This window comes from Eretmochelys imbricata, chromosome 1 (genome assembly GCF_965152235.1).
Source record: "Eretmochelys imbricata isolate rEreImb1 chromosome 1, rEreImb1.hap1, whole genome shotgun sequence".
In the NCBI taxonomy this organism is placed as follows: domain Eukaryota; kingdom Metazoa; phylum Chordata; order Testudines; family Cheloniidae; genus Eretmochelys; species Eretmochelys imbricata.
Window position 1 is genome coordinate 360,667,509 of NC_135572.1, and position 24,118 is coordinate 360,691,626.

Below are 24,118 nucleotides of genomic sequence, written 5' to 3' on the forward strand. Positions count from 1 at the left end.
AAAAACATAGTAAGAGAACCAAAAAAGTGCCACCACGGCTAAACAAACAAAGTAAAAGAAGCAGTGAGAGGCAAAAAGGCATCCTTGAAAAAGTGGAAGTTAAATCCTACTGAGGAAAATGGAAAGGAGCATAAACTCTGGCAAATGAAGTGTAAAAATGTAATTAGGAAGCCCAAAAAAGAATTTGAGGAGCAGCTGGCCAAGGACTCAAAAAGTAACAGCAAAATTTTTGTAAGTACATCAAAACCGGAAAGCCCGCTAAACAACCAGTGGGGCCACGGGACGATCAGAATGCTAAAGGAGCACTCAAGGACGATAAGGTCATTGTGGAGAAACTAAATAAATTCACTGCATTGGTCTTCACAGCTGAGGATGTGGGGGAGATTCCCAAAGCTGAGCCATTCTTTTTAGGTGACAAATCTGAGGAACTGTCCCAGATTGAGGTGTCATTAGAGGAGGTTTTGGAACAAATTGATACACTAAACAGTAATAAGTCACCAGGACCAGATGGTATTCACCAAAGGGTTCTGAAGGAACTCAAATGTGAAATTGCAGAACTACTAAATGTGGTCTGTAACCTATCATTTAAATCAGCTTCTGCACCAGATGACTGGAGGATAGCTAATGTGATGCCAATTTTTAAAAAGGGCTCCAGAGGTGATCCCGGCAATTATAGGCCAGTAACCCTTACTTCAGTACCGGGCAAACTGGTTGAAACTATAGTAAAGAACAAAATTGTCAGACAGAGATGAACATAATTTGTTGGGGAAGAGTCAACAGGGTTTTTTAAAAGGGAAATCATGCCTCACCAATCTACTAGAATTCTTTGAGGGGATCAACAAGCATGTGAATAAGGGAGATCCAGTGGATACAGTGTACACTTAGATTTTCAGAAGAGCTTTGATAACGTCCTCACCAAAGGCTTTTAAGCAAAGTAAGCTGCCCTGGGATAAAAGGGAAGGTCCTCTCATAGACTGGTAACTGGTTAAAAGATAGGAAACAAAGGGTAGGAATAAATGGTCAGTTTTCAGAATGGAGAGAGGTAAATAGTGGTGTCCCCCAGGTGTCTATACTGTCTATATCAGTCTTATTCAACAAATTCATAAATGATCTGGAAAAAGGGGTAAACAGGGAGGTGGCAAAATTTGCAGATGATACAAAACTACTCAAGATAGTTAAGTCCAAAGCAGACTGCGAAGAGCTACAGAAGCATCTCACAAAACTAGGTGACTGGGCAACAAAATGGCAGATGAAATTTAACGTTGATAAATGCAAAGTAATGCACACTGGAAAACATAATCGCAACTATACATATAAAACGATGGGGTCTAAATTAGCTGTTACCACTCAAGAAAGGGATCTTAGAATCATAGGATCATAGGGTTGGAAGGAATCTCAGGAGGTCATCTAGTCCAACCCCCTGCTCAAAGCAGGACCTAATCCACAACTAAATCATCCCAGCCGGGGCTTTGTCAAGCATGACCTTAAAAACCTCTAAGGAAGGAGATTCCACCACCTCCCTAGGTAACGCATTCCAGTGTTTCACCACCCTCCTAGTAAAAAAGTTTTCCTAATATCAAACCTAAACCTCCCCCACTCAACTTGAGACCGTTACTCCTCGTTCTGTCATCTGCTACCACTGAGAACAGTCTAGCTCCATCCTCTTTGGAACCCCCTTTCAGTTAGTTGAAAGCAGCTATCAAATCCCCCCACACTCTTCTCTTCTGCAGACTAAACAAGCCCAGATCCCTCAGCCTCTCCTCATAAGTCATGTGTTCCAGCCCCCTAATAATTTTTGTTGCCCTCCGCTGGACGTTTTCCAATTTTTTCACATCCTTCTTGTAGTGTCGGGCCCAAAACTGGGCACAGTACTCCAGACGAGACCTCACCAATGCCGAATAGAGGGGAATGATCACGTCCCTCGATCTGCTGGCAATGCTCCTACTTATACATCCCAAAATGCCATTGACCTTCTTGGCAACAAGGGCACACTGTTGACTCATATCCAGCTTCTCGTCCACTGTCACCCCTAGGTCCTTTTCTGCAAAACTGCTGCCTAGCCATTCCGTCCCTAGTCTGTAGCGATGCATGGGATTTTTCCTTCCTAAGTGCAGGACTCTGCTCTTGTCCTTGTTGAACCTCATCAGATTTCTTTTAGCCCAATCCTCCAATTTGTCTAGGTCCCTCTGTATCCTATCCCTACCCTCCAGCGTATCTACCTCTCCTCCCAGTTTAGTGTCATCTGCAAACTTACTGAGGGTGCAATCCACACCATCCTCCAGATCATTCATAAAGATATTGAACAAACCGGCCCCAAGACCGACCCTTGGGGCACTCTGCTTGATACCGGCTACCATCTAGACGTTGAGCCATTGATCACTACCCGTTGAGCCCAGTGATCTAGCCAGCTTTCTATCCACCTTATAGTCCATTCACCTAGCCCATATTTCTTTAACTTGCTGGCAAGAATACTGTGGGAGACCGTGTCAAATGCTTTGCTAAAGTCAAGCAATAACATGTCCACTGCTTTCTCCTCATCCACAGAGCCAGTTATCTCATCATAGAAGGCAATTAGGTTAGTCAGGCATGACTTGCCCTTGGTGAATCCATGCTCTTTCTGATCACTTTCCTCTCCTCGAAGTGCTTCAATGTTGATTCCTTGAGGACTTGCTCCATGATTTTTCCAGGGACTGAGGTAAGGCTGACTGGCCTGTAGTTCCCCAGATCCTCCTCCTTCCCTTTTTTAAAGATGGGCACTACATTAGCCTTTTTCCAGTCATCTGGGACTTCCCCGGATCGCCATGAGTTTTCAAAGATAATGGCCAATGGCTCTGCAATCACATCCGCCAACTCCTTTAGCACCCTTGGATGCAGCGAATCCGAACCCATGAACTTGTGCTTGTCTACCTTTTGTAAATACTCCTGAACCACTTCTTTCTCCACAGAGGGCTGGTCACCTTCTCCCCATACTGTGCTGCCCAGTGCAGTAGTCTGGGAGCTGACCTTTTTCATGAATAATCTTGGAGTCATTGTGGAGAGTTCTCTGAAAACATCCACTCAATGTGCAGCAGCCGTCAAAAAGCGAACAGAATGCTGGGAATCATTAAGAAAGGGATAGATAATAAGACAGAAAATATCATATTGCCTCTATATAAATCCATGGTACGCCCACATCTTGAATACTGTGTGCAGATGTGGTCACCCCTTCTCAAAAAAGATATATTGGACTTGGAAAAGGTTCAGAAAAGGGTAACCAAAATGATTAGGGGCATGGAATGGCTTCCATATGAGGAGAGATTAATAAGACTGGAACTTTTCATCTTGGAAAAGAGACAACTAAGGGGGGATATGATAGAGGTCTATAAAATCATGACTGTTGTGGACAAAGTAAATAAGGAAGTTTTATTTACTCCTTCTCATAACACAAGAACTAGGCAAATATCTAGATGAGTTGATGTACCCCCTGGAAGACCTCTGTGTACCCCGAGAGGTACGCACACCCCTGGTTGAGAACCACTGTCTTACTGTGTCTCCAGATGAGATAGGCTGGACTGAACGGGTGATGTATGTATATTCATCATGTATATTACAAGAGATGCTCTTATTAAAAATTCAGCATTGCTTTCCTAGAAGGCTTTGCGTTCTGAAGGACTCTTTTACAGGTCACTGGGATAGTGACAATTAAAAGAGAGAGAGAGAGAAAATGCAACATTTTCTTGCTTTTAATTTAAAGATGAGACATATCTCAGATTCTTTGCCAAAGAGTAAATTATTTTTCCATTTAGCCTGTGAGCGATTATGAAATTAATGTCCAGTCCTTTACAATTGACGTTTGAGCCCGTACTCTTGTGATGCTTTATCTGAAGGGCTGGGCTGGGTGGGAGGGAATGCTGTTAGTACTGCTCTTAGACATTATGTTAATTTAGAGAGTTATTGGGTGCATTTTCTTTTAGAACATTTGTGGCTGTGCAGGTAGAGAAGGTGCTCGGCATAACATTCTCCTTGAGAGAGCCGGAAATAAAGCACTCTTTGCTGAGGTTGCTCAATTGTAGAATGAGCTAGTAGATGAGATTAGATTAGCCCCAAAGCTGACTGTTTGTAGAACAGTTTGCAAGCCTCACCTGTTTATTAAAGCTTTCCAACTCAAGGGCAAGTGGAAAGCAAGTAGGGTTTCCTAGCACCCAGAAGAGTGAAAAGCAGAGTCCTCGATGGAGTCCAGTGTGGACTCTGCCACAAAGATCTACATTGCTTATTCAGTGCTTAGGCATTTCAGTGAAGATCTAATTTGCTTATTCAGTGCTTAGGCATTTCAGTGAATGACTGCTACAGAAACACCTGTGATGGATAACTTGCTGCCCCTCTCTTTGTTTGTTCTCTTAGAGCCACTGGGACCCTTACAGGTGCCTTCCCCAACTCCACCCTTGTTGGAAGGATAATCTGGGGGGTCTTTTCCAGAATCAGTTTAATTAACTCTGCTACCGTTGGACTGGGGTCCTGCCCTCTCCCACAACAACAGCATCTCAGAATGGAATGAAAAATGTGGGATACCTGGTCTAAGGCAAATTAGCTTTTTTACAATGAACACTTTTTCAAAGCAGGCGTCTTACTCAGACAGCCAAGGCCATTCGACAAACACAGCTAAACCGGCAGGGAAAGGCTGTCAAAGACTCAGCTTCTGTCACACCAGCTATTGAACAACAGACCTTTTCCACATGGATGCTCAGCTGAACTACCCTGGCCTCTTTCAAATTCCTCCGCACTTATATCACAATGCCGACAAAACCCTGACCAACTCGCAATGTCGAGGCAGAAGAGCAGAACAATGCCAGCAACTTCTGCTGTAGTGCCTCATTCTTCACCCCCGCTCTCTGTCTGTTGCTTTCCTTCTAGATTGCAAGCTCCTCAGAGCAGAGACCAGGCACCATATTTAGAATCACAGAAACACAGAATCATAGAATATCAGGGTTGGAAGAGACCTCAGGAGATCATCTAGTCCAACCCCCTGCTCAAAGCAGGACTGATCCCCAATTAAATCATCCCAGCCAGGGCTTTGTCAAGCCTGACCTTAAAAACCTCTAAGGAAGGAGATTCCACCACCTCCCTAGGTAACGCATTCCAGTGTTTCACCACCCTCCGAGTGAAAAAGTTTTTCCTAATATCCAACCTAAATCTCCCCCACTGCAACTTGAGACCATTACTTCTTGTTCTGTCATCTGCTACCACTGAAAACAGCCGAGCTCCATCCTCTTTAGAACCCCCTTTCAGGTAGTTGAAAGCAGCTATCAAACCCTCCCTCATTCTTCTCTTCTGCAGACTAAACAATCTCAGTTCCCTCAGCCTCTCCTCATAAGTCATGTGTTCCAGTCCCCTAATCATTTTGTTGCCCTCCGCTAGACGTTTTCTAATTTTTTCACATCCTTCTTGTAGTGTTGTGCCCAAAACTGGACACAGTACTCCAGATGAGGCCTCACCATTGTCGAACTGGGAGGAGTGGTAGATACGCTGGAGGGTAGGGATAGGATACAGAGGGACCTAGACAAATTGGAGGATTGGGCCAAAAGAAATCTGATGAGGTTCAACAAGGACAAGTGCAGAGTCCTGCACTTAGGACGGAAGAATCCAATGCACTGCTACAGACTAGGGACCGAATGGCTCGGCAGCAGTTCTGCGGAAAATGACCTAGTGGTTACAGTGGACGAGAAGCTGGATATGAGTCAACAGTGTGCCCTTGTTCCCAAGAAGGCCAATGGCATTTTGGGATGTATAAGTAGGGGCATTGCCAGCAGATCGAGCGACGTGATCGTTCCCCTCTATTCGACATTGGTGAGGTCTCATCTGGAGTACAGTGTCCAGTTTGGGGCCCCACACTACAAGAAGGATGTGGAAAAATTGGAAAAAGTCCAGCGGAGGGCAACAAAAATTATTAGGGGACTGGAACACATGACTTACGAGGAGAGGCTGAGGGAACTGGGATTGTTTAGTCCACAGAAGAGAAGAATGAGGGGGGATTTGATAGCTGCTTTCAACTACCTGAAAGGGGGTTCCAAAGAGGATGGATCTAGACTATTCTCAGTGGTAGCAGGTGACAGGACAAGGAGTAATGGTCTCAAGTTGCAGTGGGGGAGATTTAGGTTGGATATTAGGAAAAACTTTTTCACTCGGAGGGTGGTGAAACACTGGAATGTGTTACCTAGGGAGGTGGTGGAATCTCCTTCCTTAGAAGTTTTTAAGGTCAGGCTTGACAAAGCCCCGGCTGGGATGATTTAATTGGGGATCAGTCCTGCTTTGAGCAGGGGGTTGGACTAGATGACCTTCTGAAGTCCCTTGCAACCCTGATATTCTATGATTCTACGAATAGAGGGGAACAATCACATCCCTTCATCTGCTGGCAATATCCCTACTTATACACCCCAAAATGCCATTGGCCTTCTTGGCAACAAGGGCACACTGTTGACTCATATCCAGCTTCTCGTCCACTGTAACCCCTACGTCTTTTTCTGCAGAACTGCTGCCGAGCCATTCCGTCCCTAGTCTGTAGCGTTGTATGGGATCCTTCCGTCCTAAGTGCAGGACTCTGCACTTGTCCTTGTTGAACCTCATCAGATTTCCTTTGGCCCAATCCTCTAATTTGTCTAGGGCTCTCTGTATCCTATCCCTACCCTCCTGCGTATCTACCTCTCCTCCCAGTTAAGTGTCATTTGCAAATTTGCTGAGGGTGCAATCCACGCCATCCTCCAGATCATTTATGAAGATATTGAACAAAACCAGCCCCAAGACCGACCCTTGGGGCACTCCACTTGATACCGGCTGCCAACTAGACATGGAGCCATTGATCACTACCCGTTGAGACCGACGATCTAGCCAGCTTTCTATCCACCTTATCGTCCATTCATCCAGCCCATACTTCTTTAACTTGCTGGCAAGAATACTGTGGGAGACCGTGTCAAATGCTTTGCTAAAGTCAAGCAATAATACGTCCACTGCTTTCCCCTCATCCACAGAGCCAGTTATCTCGTCATAGAAGGCAATTAGATTAGTCAGGCAGGACTTGCCCTTGGTGAATCTGTGCTGACTGTTCCTGATCACTTTCCTCTCCTCTAAGTGCTTCAGAATTGATTCCCTGAGGACCTGCTCCATGATTTTTCCAGGGACTGAGGTGAGGCTGACTGGCCTGTAGTTTCCCGGATCCTCCTCGTTCCCTTTCTTAAAGATGGGCTGGACTTGGACTGGAAACCAGTGCCATGAGGAACTGCCTTTTAGGTGCTACAGTGGTGGGCCCTAGAGAAAACCCAAAGCTTGACAGAGGTGGAAAAGTGAGACTTGTGGGTCTCATCCCAAGAAAGTTTTGCAGTGTGGGACTGGGGAAGAGGTGGGAAATGAAAGCACCCAAACCGGAACTGGAGATGGGAAACAGCAGGGATGCGTGGGCCCAGCCAGGAAGAGCAGCAGGGCCATGGCCCTGACTGAGCGGGATCGCTGTCTTTTATTAATCACACACTCTGACATCCCTCCCGCATTTGATCAATGAAAGTTCTGGCTGAGCAGCTGGCTGGACCCTTAATGCTCATTTTCAATAAGCTACAAAATGCTGGGGAAGTTCCAGAAGACGGCTCTTGTGCCAGTCTTAAAGAGGGTAAACGGGGGGGACCTGGCTAATTATAGGTCTGTCAATCTGACATTGGAGTTGGGCAAGACAATCTGATACGGGACTTAATTAATACAGTATTAAAGGAGGTTAATATAATTAATGCCAATCAACAGGGTTCTATGGAAAATAGATCCTGTCAAACTAACTTGATTGTTTTGATGAGATCACAAGTTTGACTGATAAAGATAATAGAGTTGATGTAATACACAGACTTCTGTGAGGAATTTGATTTGATGCTGCATGACATTCTGATTCAAAACTAGAAAGATAAAATTCACATGGCCTACATTAAATGGATTGAAAGCCGGCTAATGGACAGATCTCCAGATGTGATTGTAAATAGGGAACCATCACTGAACGGTCTGTTTCCAGTGCAGTCCCACAGGTAACAGGTCTTGGCCCTATGCTATTTAGCATTTTTATTAATGGCCTGGAAGAGAACATAAAATCATCCCTGCTCAAGTCTGCAGATATGCGATGGGTGGGTAAACCTCCCACTGGAGAGCGAAGGATGCAGGAGCAGTTCTGGGCCTGGGAAGCCCAGCTGACTGGCCTGAGGCAGGGATTTAACAGGGAGCCTCTTCAGCACAGCAGGGTGGCGGTGGAGAGAAGCAGATCTGCGCTCACTGCTGCAGCAGGACTATGCCAGGACGGCATTCCCAGGGAGAGGCCTACTGCGTGGAGCTGGGGCTCCCCACTGAGACCTGTGGAACAGATTGCCAGGGACAACTGCCAGCCATGACACAGGCCAAGGAGGGGCAGAGAGGTAGGAAGAGACACGGGAGAGTGTTAGCTGGACCACAGGGAACAGACTGCTGCCTTACAATACCCAAAAGAGCCCCCGCATTGGAACTTGGTGGAGTGGGAGGGCCTGGGTTCCCCTCCTCGCGTGTTACCGCAGACCCTTACCAGTAGGCGGGGCTGCAGCTGCAGCCTGGTTGTTAGGCTCTCCTTGCAATTTATTAAACTAAGAGGAGGATGAGTAAATCTTCTAAGCCCACAAACCTGCTATTTTGCTATGATCCAGCTGTTGCGTACTGCACACTGGGGGACATCCATTCACACCTGGAAACTATTACAAAGACTTTCCCTGCAATTTAAGCTAGATGGTATATAATTTTCTCAAGCACCTTGAAGTCTTTCCTTAAACAATGTAATTGAGTTGATCTCTTTCCACTCTCGAGATCTCCAGTGAAGTGAGAGATGGCAGGATAAGTGCTCTCCTTCAAATCATTTTAATCTGCTTTGCTATACTGAGCCGACAGTTCCTTAGATATTATCTCACCATCTCTGCACTCTTTGGTTTGTTGCACAGCTTCTGCAACAAATGAGTTTCAGATGTACTAGCTTGTTAGGCCAACCCAACCTATGCACTCCTGGGGATACCATGTCATGGCCTGCTGGGAGCAGGTATCAGCAGTTCCACCCTAGAGCACTGCCTTAGAAAGCTAGTGAGCTTGGACTGCTCAGATCTGAAATCAGAGTTTCCCTTCTCCTGGAGAGACTTGCCTGCTCTCTGCCCCAGTCTGAAATCAGAATTTTCCTTCCCCAATATACTGTTGGTTCACGGCACCTTAATCCATAATATTTGGATCTGGGTTTTCCCAACAGGGGCTACCCACATCAGCCACCTGGGGGATGCACCTGTACACTGTTATATCTGTCTACTGCTCCCCTTGCCTGGAAAGATGCTTTCAGAAGAAAAGATCTCAGCTCTGAAGCAGTTGCTGAGGGCAAAGAGGAAAACAAGTTCTCACTATTTGTGATATTTCTATTTTCCAAAGAAAATCACAGCAATTCCAACCTCATATCACTGATCACAGAGTCACAGATTCCAAGGCCAGAAGGTACCATTGTGATCATCTAGTCTGAGCTCCTGTACAGCACAGGCCAGAGACCTACCCCACAATAATTCCTAGAACAGAACTTTTAGAAAAAACATCCACTCGTGAGTTAAAAATTTTAAGTGCTAGAGAATCTACCCCAACCCCTGGTAAAATGTTCCGATGGTTAATTACTGTCACTGTTAAAAAATTACACCTTATTTCCAGTCTGAATTTGTCTAGCTTCAATTTACAGGCATTGGAACATGCCTTTCTCTGCTACACTGAGGAGCCCCTTAAACATTTGTCCACACGTAGATACTTACGGACTGTGATCAAGTCACCCCTTAACCTTCTCTTTGTTTAGCTAAATAGATGGAGCTCTTGGAGTCTATCACTATACAGTACGTTTTCTAATCCGTTAATCATTCTCGTGGCTCTTCTCTGAACCCTCTTCAATTATCAACATCCTTCTTGAATTGTGTGCACCAGAACTGGACACAGAATTCCAGCCGTTCACACCAGTTCCAGAGAAAGAGGTAAAATAACCGCTCTGCTCCTACCAGAGATTCCCTCGTTTATGCACCCCAGGATCACGTTAGCTCTGTTGGCCACAGCACCATACTGGAAGCTCTTGTTTAGGTGATTATCTACCATGACCCCCAAATCTTTTTCAGAGTCACTACCTCCCAGGATAGAGTCCCCAATTCTGTAAGCATGGCCTGCATTCTTTGTTCCTAGATGTATACATTTAGCTGTATTAAAATGCACATTAAGAACACAAGAGCTGCCATAGTTGGTCGGACCATGGTCCATCTTGGCCAGTATCTTGTCTTCAGCATTGGTCCATACCAGAGCTTCAGGGGGAGTGCACAGAACAGGGCAGTTATGGAGAGATCCAACCCTGTCTTCCACTCCCGGCTTCGTGCAGCCAGAGGCTTAGGGACACTCAGACCACGGGGTTGTGTCCTGACCATCTTGGCTAATAGCCATTGATGGACCTATCCTTCATGAACTTATCATGTTCTTTTTCAAAGTCAGTTATATTTTTGGCCTTCACAACATCCCACGGCAATGAGTTCCACAGGTTACTTTCGTGTTGTGTGAAAAAGTACTTCCTCTTGTTTGTACTAAACCTGCAGCCTATTAATTTAATCAGGTGACCCCTGGTTTTTGTATTGTGTGAAAGGGTAACACTATTCATAGGTAAAGTAACATAAAAGGTAAGTACTATCCATACTGTTCATCATTTTATAGCTCTCTATCATATCTTCTTTAGTCTTCTCTTTTCTAAGGTGAACTGCCCTAACCTTTTTAGTATCTCCTCTTATGCAAGCCATTTCACACGCTTAATTATCTTTGTTGTCCTTCTCGGAACCTTTTCCAGTTCCACTATATATTTTTTTCTTTTGAGAAGGGGCCACCAGAACCACGCACACTCAAGATGTGGGCACATCAGGGATTTATATAGTGGCATTATTATATTTTCTCTCTTATTTTCTACTCCTTTCCTAGTACTTCCTAACATACTTTAGCCTTTCTGACTGTTGCTGTGCAATGAGCGGTAGTTTTCAGAGAACTGTGCACAATGACTCCAAGATCGCTTTCTTAGGTGGTAACAGCTAATTTAGAACCCATCATTCTGTATATAGGCGTGATTATTTTTTCCAATGTGGATTACTTTGCACTTATCAACATTGAGTTCTATCTGCCATTTTGTCACCCAGTCACCCAGCTTTCTGAGATCCCTCTACCTCCTTGCAGTCTACTTTGGACCTAACTATCTTGGATAATTTTGAATCATCTGCAAACTTTGCCACTTCACTGTTCACCCCCTTTTCCAGATCATTAATGAATATGTTGAACAACACATGTCCCAGTACAGATCCTTGGGGGACTCCACTGTTCACCTCTTTCCATTGTGAAAACTGGCCATTTAGTTCTATACTTCGTTTCCTATCTTTCAACCAGTTACGATCCATGAGAGGACCTTCCATCTTACCCCAAGGCTACTTCGTTTACGTAAGAGCCTTTGGAATTGGACCTTGTCAAAGTCTTTCTGAAAATCCAAGTATGTTATATCTACATGCTTGCTGACTCCCTCAAAGAATTCTAACAGATTGGTGAGGCATGATTTCCTTTTACAAAAGCCAACAAATCGTGTTTATCTATGTGTCTGAAAATTCTGTTCTTTACTACTGTTTCAACCAATTGGTTCAATACTAAAGTTAGGCTCACCAGCCTGTAGCTGCCAGTAGCTCCTCTGGAGCCCTTTTTAAAAATCAGTGTTACATTAGCTACCTTCCTGTCATCTGGTACAGAGGCCGATTTCAGTGATAGGTTAAATACCACAGCTAGTAGTTTTGTAATTTCATATTTGAGTTCCTTCAGAATTCTTGGGTGAATTCCAGCTGGTCCTGATAACTTATTACTGTTTAGGTTTCAGAGTAACAGCCGTGTTAGACTGTATTCGCAAAAAGAAAAGGAGTACTTGTGGCACCTTAGAGACTAACCAATTTATTTGAGCTGTAGCTCACGAAAGCTTATGCTCAAATAAATTGGTTAGTCTCTAAAGTGCCACAAGTACTCATTTTCTTATTACTGTTTAATTTACCATTTGTTCTAAAACCTCTTCCACTGACACATCAATGTGGGACAGTTCAGATTTGTCGTCCAAATCTGAATAGCTCTGATGTAACATCCTCTGCAATGAAGACTGATGCAAAGAATTCATTTCGCTTCTCTGCAGTGGTCTTGTCTTTGGTGTTCTCCTTTAACACATTTGTCATCTAGTAACCCCACTACAATGTGATCCACTGCTCCTGATGTACTTTAAAATTTTTACTCTGAGTTTTTGCATCTCCAGCAAGGGCTTCTCAAATTCTGTATTGGCCTGCCTTACTACTTGTCTACATTTTACTTGCCAGAGTTTATGCTCCTTCCTATTTTCCTCATGAGGACTGACTTCCAAATTTTAAAGGATGCCTTCTTGTCTCTAACAGCCTCCAGACTCTGCTGTTTAGCCATGGTGGCGTTATTTTGGTCCTCCTACTGTGGTTTTTTATTTGATATTGTTTGCTTGCACCCAGTTTACCAAGCGATCCAGATTGCTTTGCACCAGTGACTTGTCCCCTTCATTATTTACCACTCCCCCAATTTTTGTGTTATCTGCAAACTTTACCAGTGGTGATGGGCATCCAGGCAAATAGGTGTACCACGCTACTCAATACCAGCCCCAGTTCTTTTCATTCGCCATTCCAATCCTCATCCTATAATAACCCTAACACCCTTTCCAGCCTGCCTCTCTAAGGCAACAAGAGCTATTTGTCACATGCCCAAACCAGCCATGTCACGGAAACCATCTCCACCCAGAACCAACTGAAGCATCAGTGGCATGTCTCTAATCCCAACATCCCAAACAGTCTCCTCGTCCTAATACTAACCTAACCATTGTGACATCAGCACTTCCCAGCCGCTTTCCCTCAGTGCAACTCAATCTGTTATCAAACACTAGCCACCCACAGTGACTTCAGAGGAATTGTTGCATTGGATCAGCCCTATGGTCCACCTAACCCAGTCTCCCATCTTTGATAGTGCTAAATATCAGCTGCTTCAGGAGAATGTACAAGAAACAACATACCCAACAATTTTGGAATAATCAGCTCATAGAGGACTTTTCCTCCTTGTTAGTAAGCGTTTGGCTTATTCTCTGAAGCATGAAGGTTTTATCGCTTTCATCCTATCTAAAGTAATACCTAATCCTTTCTAAACTCTTGATCTAAATGATAACTTCTGGCTTTGATTTCAACAAGTTCATTATGTTTTACGTAAAAAGTATTTTGTTCTATCAGTTTTGAACACATGGCATTTCAGTTTCTTTGAGCATCTGCAGGCTGGTCTACGCTACAAATGCTTTGCCAATATCGCTATATTGGTATGGCCTTGCTGGCAGAGCCCCCTGCTGGAGTCACCGGTTAAGCTGACCCGAGAAGGAACTCTGACGGCTTAGCCAAACCACTGACCCATATGACACTAGTTAAGTTGACAGAAGTACTCTTCTGTCGGCATAGCTGCATCAGCGTGATGGGTTTTCCCAGCACAGCAAAGTCAGCTAGGAGGTGTGATTTCTTTCACATTTCTTGTCGACACAGATATGCCGGCAAATCTTTATAGCACAGACTAAGCCTTTGTGTTATTGTATTATTAGAGAGCAAATAGGAGTACCCAGTTTAGCCCTAACTTTTACAGTCTCCTCTCATACCAAAGTCTTTCTATGCTCCTGGACATTTTCACCACTGGACCCTTTCTATTTCTGCTCTCTCTCTCTCGTTTGAGATGGGATGACCAGAACTGAATACGGCATTCCAAGCTGTATCTTCCACTTATATAATGATATTACAACAATTTCAGTAATATCTTCTGTTCCTTTCTTTATACAACCTAACATGTTGTTTGCTTTTGGCTGTCACTGTGCACCAAGCAGATGTTTCCCCTGAGCTGCTCATGACGATACCAGGTCTTTAGTCCTAAGTGATCACACTGAAGTTATAACTCAGTAATCTGAATGAGTAGTTCAAATGGTTCCTTCTGATGTTCAACACCTTGCATTTGTCAAAAGTAAATTCCACCTGCCATTCATCTGTCTTGGTTAAATCCCACCATCCACTCTAGTCTTGACTGGCTTAAATAATTTTGTGCCATTTGCAAATTGACACCTCACTATTCACAGCCTTTCTCAAGATGTTAATATATTAAAAAATCATAGAATATCAGGGTTGGAAGGGACCCCTGAAGGTCATCTAGTCCAACCCCCTGCTCGAAGCAGGACCAATTCCCAGTTAAATCATCCCAGCCAGGGCTTTGTCAAGCCTGACCTTAAAAACCTCTAAGGAAGGAGATTCTACCACCTCCCTAGGTAACGCATTCCAGTGTTTCACCACCCTCTTAGTGAAAAAGTTTTTCCTAATATCCAATCTAAACCTCCCCCACTGCAACTTGAGACCATTACTCCTCGTTCTGTCATCTGCTACCACTGAGAACAGTCTAGAGCCATCCTCTTTGGAACCCCCTTTCAGGTAGTTGAAAGCAGCTATCAAATCCCCCCTCATTCTTCTCTTCTGCAGACTAAACAATCCCAGCTCCCTCAGCCTCTCCTCATAAGTCATGTGTTCTAGACCCCTAATCATTTTTGTTGCCCTTCGCTGGACTCTCTCCAATTTATCCACATCCTTCTTGTAGTGTGGGGCCCAAAACTGGACACAGTACTCCAGATGAGGCCTCACCAATGTCGAAGAGAGGGGAACGATCACGTCCCTCGATCTGCTCGCTATGCCCCTACTTATACATCCCAAAATGCCATTGGCCTTCTTGGCAACAAGGGCACACTGCTGACTCATATCCAGCTTCTCGTCCACTGTCACCCCTAGGTCCTTTTCCGCAGAACTGACGCCTAGCCATTCGGTCCCTAGTCTGTAGCGGTGCATTGGATTCTTCCTTCCTAAGTGCAGGACCCTGCACTTATCCTTATTGAACCTCATCAGATTTCTTTTGGTCCAATCCTCCAATTTGTCTAGGTCCTTCTGTATCCTATCCCTCCCCTCCAGCATATCTACCACTCCTCCCAGTTTAGTATCATCCGCAAATTTGCTGAGAGTGCAATCCACACCATCCTCCAGATCATTTATGAAGATATTGAACAAAACCGACCCAGGACCGACCCTTGGGGCTCTCCACTTGACACCGGCTGCCAACTAGACATGGATCCATTGATCATTACCCGTGCAACACTAGATCTAGCAGAGAACCCTGGGGAATCCCCACTATTCACATATTGCCATTTTCTGTCTCTTAGCCAGTTTCTGATCTAGGGCAGAACTTTGCTTCGTACCCAAGACCACACAGTACCCTTACCAGCCCCTCTTGAGGGACTTTGTCAAAGGCTTTTTTGGAAAATGCATATAAATTACATCTACCAGTTCTCCTCAAAGGTGCCCAGACACCACACTGATGGTCTTGTTATCAGAACCTCAATAGAATAACATTCATCCACTCTTTTGTTGACACACTCGAAGGATTTCAATGTGGTTGGAGAGATTGTTTTCCTATAAAGATCTGTGACAATTTGTTCATATCGTATCACGTTCTGTAATGCCTATCCCATTCTCCTGCACCGACCAATACCTTATACAAGCATAGGCGCATAGGAGTAAGCAGAGATCATATCCTCAAAGCACCATCAAGCCTATCCCCTTCTCTATACAGCCAAATACCTCACATAGAAACTCAGCTCCAGGTGCAGCTTTGTATTCAAACACCAAACCAAGTTCTAGGACCCCTTCTGTTCCGAATGTCTCCCAGTCACGCATAGCCCAGGCCAAGCATGGCTGTGTAACAACAGAGACCCCGTTCTCTTAACTATTTCCATGCTGAGTGCTGTAACTCTTTACATTTTATCTAGGGGTTGTCTCAAATGCAGCAAACCACATACCACCTCCAGACCTCCAGTCCCAGAACGCTCCAGCCCTATCTCAACTATGGCATTTCTAACACACCTGTCCCTGTTTTATCTCAGGCACACACATAGCGTCCCCTCTGTCCTTCTCCAGCAGAGAACCAGAGCTCTCCATCATAGAATCATAGAATATCAGGGTTGGAAGGGACCTCAGGAGGTCATCTAGTCCAACCCCCTGCTCAAAGCAGGACCAATCCCCAAGTAAATCATCCCAGCCAGGGCTTTGTCAAGCCTGACCTTAAAAACTTCTAAGGAAGGAGATTCCACCACCTCCCTAGGTAACGCATTCCAGTGTTTCACCACCCTCCTAGTGAAAAAGCTTTTCCTAATATCCAACCTAAACCTCCCCCACTGCAACTTGAGACCATTACTCCTTGTCCTGTCCTCTTCTACCACTGAGAATAGTCTAGAACCATCGTCTTTGGAACCACCTCTCAGGTAGTTGAAAGCAGCTATCAAATCCCTACTCATTCTTCTCTTCTGCAGACTAAACAATCCCAGCTCCCTCAGCCTCTCCTCATAAGTCATGTGTTCCAGACCCCTAATCATTTTTGTTGCCCTTCGCTGGACTCTCTCCAGTTTATCCACATCCTTCTTGTAGTGTGGGGCCCAAAACTGGACACAGTACTCCAGATGAGGCCTCACCAATGTCGAATAGAGGGGAACGATCACATCCCTCGATCTGCTGGCTATGCCCCTACTTATACAGCCCAAAATGCCATTGGCCTTCTTGCCAACAAGGGCACACTGTTGACTCATATCCAGCTTCTCGTCCACTGTCACCCCTAGGTCCTTTTCCGCAGAACTGCTGCCTAGCCATTCGGTCCCTAGTCTGTAGCGGTGCATTGGATTCTTCCGTCCTAAGTGCAGGACTCTGCACTTCTTCTTGTTGAACCTCATCAGATTTCTTTTGGCCCAATCCTCCAATTTGTCTAGGTCCCTCTGTATCGTATCCCTACCTGCCACCGTATCTACTCCTCCTCCTAGTTTAGTATCATCCGCAAATTTGCTGAGAGTTCAATCCACACCATCCTCCAGATCATTTATGAAGATATTGAACAAAATCGGCCCCAGGACCGACCCTTGGGGCACTCCACTTGATACCGGCTGCCAACTAGACATGGAGCCATTGATCACTACCCGTTGAGCCTGACAATTTAGCCAACTTTCTACCCACCTTATAGTGCATTCATCCAACCCATACTTCTTTAACTTGCTGACAAGAATACTGTGGGAGACCATGTCAAAAGCTTTGCTAAAGTCAAGAAACAATACATCCACTGCTTTCCCTTCATCCACAGAACCAGTAATCTCATCATAGAAGGCGATTAGATTAGTCAGGCATGACCTTCCCTTGGTGAATCCATGCTGACTGTTCCTGATCACTTTCCTCTCATGTAAGTGTTTCAGGATAGATTCCTTGAGACCTGCTCCATGATTTTTCCGGGGACTGAGGTGAGGCTGACTGGCCTGTGGTTCCCAGGATCCTCCTTCTTCCCTTTTTTAAAGATGGGCACTATATCAGCCTTTTTCCAGTCATCTAGGACTTCCCCCGTTCGCCACGAGTTTTCAAAGATAATGGCCAATGGCTCTGCAATCACAGCCGCCAATTCCTTTAGCACTCTCAGATGCAACAAATCCAGCCCCATGGACTCTCCATCCCTACCCAGTGCTCAGGCTCCAGCTCCCAGGATGCCCGACACAATTCCCCAACATGGGTCACTAGGGTAAAAAGGCTCTTCTCGGACCCCTACTTCTCTGCCACCAAAAGTACTTTTATTCCTAATCTCAGGCACCAACCTCATATTCATCACCAATCTCAGCCTTTTGCCTAAAGAACCCACTCCTGGACGGTCAGTATAGAATGTGGATTGACTGAAGGAAGCTCCCTTCCCATGATCTACTGTAACACAAATAAAGGAGATACCAGTCCCATTTTCTGCCGTCTCTCACCGACGAGGTAGTCTGGCACTTACCTGTGAGAGGTGAAGTTGTCATATGAACCCACAGTGTAATGTCGGAAGAGACGCTTTGTCCTGTCCTCTCTTGTTTCTGTAAGAAAAAAGCAGAGATTTCTCATGCTGCTGAAAGATGGGATAAGAACCATCTTCCTGAAAGTATGTGACTGCATGAGCAGGCATGCATATGCTCCTCTACCTGCTCCCTCCAGGTACGTGTCTACACAGACACCCATTTGTGCATACATACCCCTCTTCATCTCCGTATGTACCCCCACAGACTCATTTACAGAGATTTTGCACGCATACTCCTCTGTCCCAGAAGGTGTCCATACATAGACACTTCTTCACTTCTCAGAGTGTCTCTGAATAAAGATCCACAAGCACATAACAGAAAAGAGTTTTCTACAAGGACTTTTCAATATGGCTTCCAACCCACTGGTTGACAAGCACCAAAGGTTTGTCCCAAAACTTAACGAATGTTCAGAAACCCACACGGAATAAGGTACAGGCGAGACACACTCTCATATGTCGCTGATCCAGCTCCCACTGTTGTCACTGGAGTTGGACCTGGCCCTTAGGTCTGGATTTTAAGTTCAAACACATTTGGTGGGTGCAGAAACTGTTGCAATAAAACACCCGCAGCTTGGGCTGAGGGCTATAAAATTGCAGTGCAGACATCCAAGCTTGGGCTGGAGCCTAGTCTCTGGGGCTGTCTCCCTTGTGGGGTCCCAGAACCCAGGCTCCAGTGCAAGCCCAACATCTACACTGCAATTTCACAGACCTGCAGCCCGAGCTCTGTGACCCTAAGTCAGCTGACATGGGCCAGCTGCAAGCGTTTTTTTGCAGCGCGGACATGCCCATAGATTCCAAGGTCAGCAGGGACCACTGTGATCATCTGGTCTGACCCCCTGCACAGCACAGGCCGGAGGCCTGCCCCACAATAATTCCTAGAGCAGAGCTTTTAGAAAAAACATCCAGTCTGGATTTAAAAATTGTCAGGGATTTTAAAATTCTCTGTGATCCTGGGTGAATTGTTCCAATGGTTAATTACTCTCACTATCAACAATTTACACCTTATTTCCAGTCTGAATCTGTCTAGCTTCAGCTTCCAGTCATTGGACTGTGTTACACCTTCGACTGCTAAACTGAAGAGCCCATTATTAACTATCTGTTCCCCATGCAGGCACTTAGAAACTGTAACCAAGTCACTCCTTCACCTTCTCTTTGTTAGAGTCAAGGAGCTCAATCTATGTAGTTTATTACTAGAATCATAGTCATTCTCCTGGCTCTTCTCTGACCCCCTCCAATTCATCAGCATCCTTCTTGAACTGTGGGCAGCAGAACTGGACACAGTATCCCAGCAGCAGTCACACCAGTGCCAAACACAGAGGTAAAATAACCTCTCTGCTCATACCCGAGACCCCAATTTATGGATCCAGGATTAAATTAGTCCTTTTGGGTACAGAATCACACCGGGAGCTCACATTCAGCTGATTCTTCACCACAACCCCCAAATGTTTTTCAGAGTTCCCGCACAGCCTGTAAGTACGGCTGCATTCTGTTTCTAGAGGTATACATCTACATTCAGCTCTATTCAAACGCACACACGGGGACATGGGAGCAGGTTGCTGGGGAGAGAGGGGGTGGGCAGCCAAGTGTGGTGCTAACAGTCCTAGGAGCAGCTGCCTCTCAGATGTGCTTGGGAGAAGTTGCATCTGCAGTTATCCAGAGTCTTTCTTTCAAGGCAAGGCAGCTACCTAGGCAGCTAGACTTCGGAAGGGGGGGGGCAACTTGGCTGCTTCTTGTGGAAGACAGTGCTACTAAGAGAAGGACAGAGCCGGTGCTGTCCTGAGACCTCAGCCACCAGTGGGAGATGAACGGCCAAGAGAAGTGAATGCAGTAGAATCATAGACGTGAATACAGTACATGCAGGGGGATGAGGCAACGGGCCAGGGCAGCTCAGAATGCAAAGACAATGAATGAAAGCAACACAAGTGTTGGGTTTGTCTACAATTAAAACACTTCAGCAGCACAGCTGCACCCGAGCGCTTCAGCGTAGCCACTCACTCCAGCTGTGAGGGACGTACTCTTGTTGCTGTAGTTAACTCGCCTCCCCAAGCGACGGTAGCTAGGTTGCTGGAAGAATGCGTCTGTCAGTCTAGCATTGGATACACTGGGGATTAGGTTGGCATGACTATGTCTCTTGGAGGACAGACTTTTCACACCCCTGAGAGACGTTGCTATGCCGATGTAAGTCTTCAGGGAAGACCAGCCCCAACAAAGCAGATAGAAAATAATAATGCCAATGGTGGTGTTATTCTAGCAATCTACGGGGTACTCTGGGCTGGACTGCTGCACCTGGTTTTGATCACAGCACCTCAAAAAAGACCTAACAGAAACAGAGGGAGCAAAGGAAATGATTAGAAAGCTGAAGAAACTTTCCTACTGGTGAGCTGGAAAAGATATGAACTGTGTTAAGATGTGACATGACAGAGAAATACAAAATGAGAGAGAGAAGGTAAATCAGCCGCTTCTATTCACCCTCTCTCCTAATACAGTAACTGGAACTCCAATGAAATGCTAAAAAGCAACAATTTAAAACTATAGAAGTAAACACTATTTTTATTTATATGACCCATGATTAATCTGCGGGACTCGCTGCCGTAAGATGCAATTGAGGCCAAGACGTTAATAGGATTCAAAAATGGATTGATGGTTACACAGAATGAAATCTTCTATGGTTATTTGAGACATGGAGTCTTTAAAGAACAGATATAAACCCTCCTGCTTCGGGGCATAAGCCAACAACCTACTGATGGGGTCCAGAAGAAGCTTCTCCGTAAACAGGTTATTCAATAAATTGCCCATTATGGAGTTTCTTGCCCCTCCCTCTGAAGCAACTGCTTCTGGTCACTCTCAGAAACCAGATACCTCATTAAAGGAGCACTGGTCTGATCTAACCTAGCAGCTTCCCTGTTCCGTAGCATGTGTGGAGGGGCAGAGTGAGGGAGAGGAACACAACAGACGGGAAGGGAGGATAAATTGAAGGACAAACCCTGTGCACTGCTCTGTCCCTCTGGCCGAGTTGCCTCCAGCCTAACTCCCTGCATTCCTCATGTCTTCCTTGTGTCCTGCCCCATAACAGTTCCTCCACGGAACATGGGCCCTCTGACACGGTATCCCACAGTATTCTTGCCAGCAAGTTAAAGAAGTATGGGCTGGATGAATGGACTATAAGGTGGATAGAAAGCTGGCTAGATCGTTGGGCTCAAAGGGTAGTGATCAATGGCTCCATGTCTAGTTGGCAGCCAGTATCAAGTGGAGTGCCCCAAGGGTCGGTCCTAGGGCCAGTTTTGTTCAATATCTTCATAAATGATCTGGAGGATGGTGTGGATTGCACTCTCAGCAAGTTTGCAGATGACACTAAACTGGGAGGAGAGGTAGATACGCTGGAGGGTAGGGATAGGATACAGAGGGACCTAGACAAATTGGAGGATTGGACCAAAAGAAATCTGATGAGGTTCAACAAGGACAAGTGCAGAGTCCTGCACTTAGGACGGAAGAATCCAATGCACTGCTACAGACTAGGGACCGAGTGGCTCAGCAGCTGTTCTGCAGAAAAGGACCTAGGAGTTACAGTGGACGAGAAGTTGGAGATGAGTCAACAGTGTGCCCTTGTTGCCAAGAAGGCCAATGGCATTTTGGGATGTATAAGTAGGGGCATTGCCAGCAGATCGAGGGATGTGATTGTTCCCCTCTATTCGACATTGGTGAGGCCTCATCTGGAGTACTGTGTCCAGTTTTGGGCCCAACACTGCAAGAAGGATGTGGAAAAATTGGAAAAAGTCCAGCGGAGGGCAACAAAAATGATTAGGGGACTGGAACACATGACTTACGAGGAGAGGCTGAGGGAACTGGGATTGTTTAGTCTACAGAAGAGAAGAATGAGGGGGGATTTGATAGTTGCTTTCAACTACCTGAAAGGGGGTTCCAAAGAGGATGGATCTAGACTGTTCTCAGTGGTAGCAGATGAAAGAACGAGGAGTAATGGTCTCAGGTTGCAGTGGGGGAGGTTTAGGTTGGATACTAGGAAAAACTTTTTCACTAGGAGGGTAGTGAAGCACTGGAATGCGTTACCTAGGGGATGGTGGAATCTCCTTCCTTACAGGTTTTTAAGGTCAGGCTTGACAAAGCCCTGGCTGGGATGATTTACTTGGGGATTGGTCCTGTTTTGAGCAGGGGGTTGGACTAGATGACCTCCTGAGGTCCCTTCGAACCCTGATATTCTATGATTCTATGATCCGACTCCAGTTCCACCAATCACTATACATCTTCCCTACTTTTGAACATTTTGACAGTTATTAAAAACAAATAGCTGATGCCCTGACCCTCTCCCCGTGTCTCTTCAGCCAGAGGTTGCTACCACATATCTGAGCTGGCATCTTGTCTGTAACACAGACTCAGCTGCTTACACAGTCTTTGAGATAAACTGGTCTCCTCACCAGGTGATCATACCAGAAGTGACCTATCTCCATCTCCCTGTCACCTGTCTCTCTGTGGAGTGTCCCTCCTCTCTGCGGGGCTGCCTCTGGGTGGTTCGCTGTTTCTCCATCCAGTGACAATCCCTATATTTCTGTCAGCTCTCTCTGGGGACTGTGTCTGCTGGCTCCTAAGCGTCTCCTGTTCCTTCAGTTCACGTGTCCCTCTTACGTAGTCACTTTGTATGACTGGGGTCCCATTGCACCCCTCACAACGCCTTTAGTCCACTCCTGCTGGTGTCTCTCTAATGGCTGGATCTTCACAGTTTCCAAGGCTGGTAGGTCCTTGGCTGACCTGACATACTCTAGTTCCTGCTTTCTCTGATTGTTGGCCAACTCCTCTGGGCGGCATCTTCATCCTTCTGGCTGCAACAGGTCTCCTCTCCTTGGTACCAGGGTTTTGGTCTCCCCCCCCCCCCCCCCCCAGCCTGTGCTGGCCTGTTTTGATATCCCTGTGGGCCAAAAATGCTAACAAGCGATCTGATCCAGGACAAACAGCCTCTTGGTTATTTTCACAGCTGATTCCACCTTACTATTACTCTGTGGGTGTGCTGGGAAGGAGGTGTTGTGGTCAAACTCCCATTTGTGTGCAAAGTACTTGAATTCTTCCAAGGTAGATTGGGGTTTGTTGACTGTTGTCAGTGAATACAGTGTCTGGAATGCCACATCTCATAAAGACAGCCTTCAGTCGTTCCTAGATTCCCAGGCCAGAAGGGACTATTGTGATCATCTATTGTGACCTCCTGTGTAACACTGGCCAGAGAACTGCCCCCCAAATAATTCCCAGGGCCATTTTTTTTAGACAAACATCCAATCTGGATTTAAGAACTGTTAGTGATGGAGAATGCACCACAGCCCTTGGTAAATTGTGCCAGTGGTTAATTACTCTGTTAAAAAATTGTGCTTTATTTCCAGTCTGAATTTCTCTAGCTTCAACTTCCAGCCATTGACAAATTTCAGAGTAGCAGCCATGTTAGTCTGTATCCGCAAAAAGAACAGAAGTACTTGTGGTCTCTAAGGTGCCACAAGTACTCCTGTTCTTTTTCCAGCCATTGGATTGTTTTGTAGGTTTCTCGGCTAGATTGAAGTGCTTATTATTAAATATTTGTTCCTCATGTATGTATTTGTAAATTGCAATCAAGTCACCTTTTAACCTTCTCTTTGTTAAGCTATACAGATAGAGCACCCTGAATCTATCGCTATATGGCATGTTTTCTAACGCTTCAATCATTCTCATGGATCTCTGAACTCTCACCAATTTATCAACACCCATCTTGAACTGTGGACTAGACACAGGATTCCAGCAGTCACACCAGTGCCAAATACAGATGAAAAATAACCTCTCTACTTCTCCTTGAGATCCCCCTGTTTATGCACCCAAAGGTGGCATTACCCCCTTTGGCCACAGCATGGCACTGGGAGCTCATGATCACTGATTATCCACCAGGACACCCCCGCCCCCCCCCAAATCATTTTCAGAGTTACTGCTTCCAGAACAGAGCCCTCCATTGTGTAAATATGGCCTTTGGTCTTCGTTCCTAGATGTACACTTTACATTTTGTGTGCCAATCAGTGGCCTGCTTCTTGTATCATGCAGGGCAGCAACCTCCCAAAAATTTGAAAAGTAGTCCACTGTA

At 45.5% G+C, this 24,118-nt stretch overlaps 1 protein-coding gene across 1 annotated transcript in view; it reads right to left on the reverse strand.

The window, feature by feature from the left end:
- The window catches only part of SHANK3 (SH3 and multiple ankyrin repeat domains 3), a 667,177-nt gene that overhangs the window by 126,809 nt on the left and 516,250 nt on the right, over positions 1-24,118 (reverse strand). Inside the window, exon 13 of the mRNA XM_077807959.1 lies at positions 17,959-18,034. Within this exon, the coding sequence (XP_077664085.1) occupies positions 17,959-18,034 (76 nt within the window). The remainder of the gene's footprint in view (positions 1-17,958; positions 18,035-24,118) is intronic.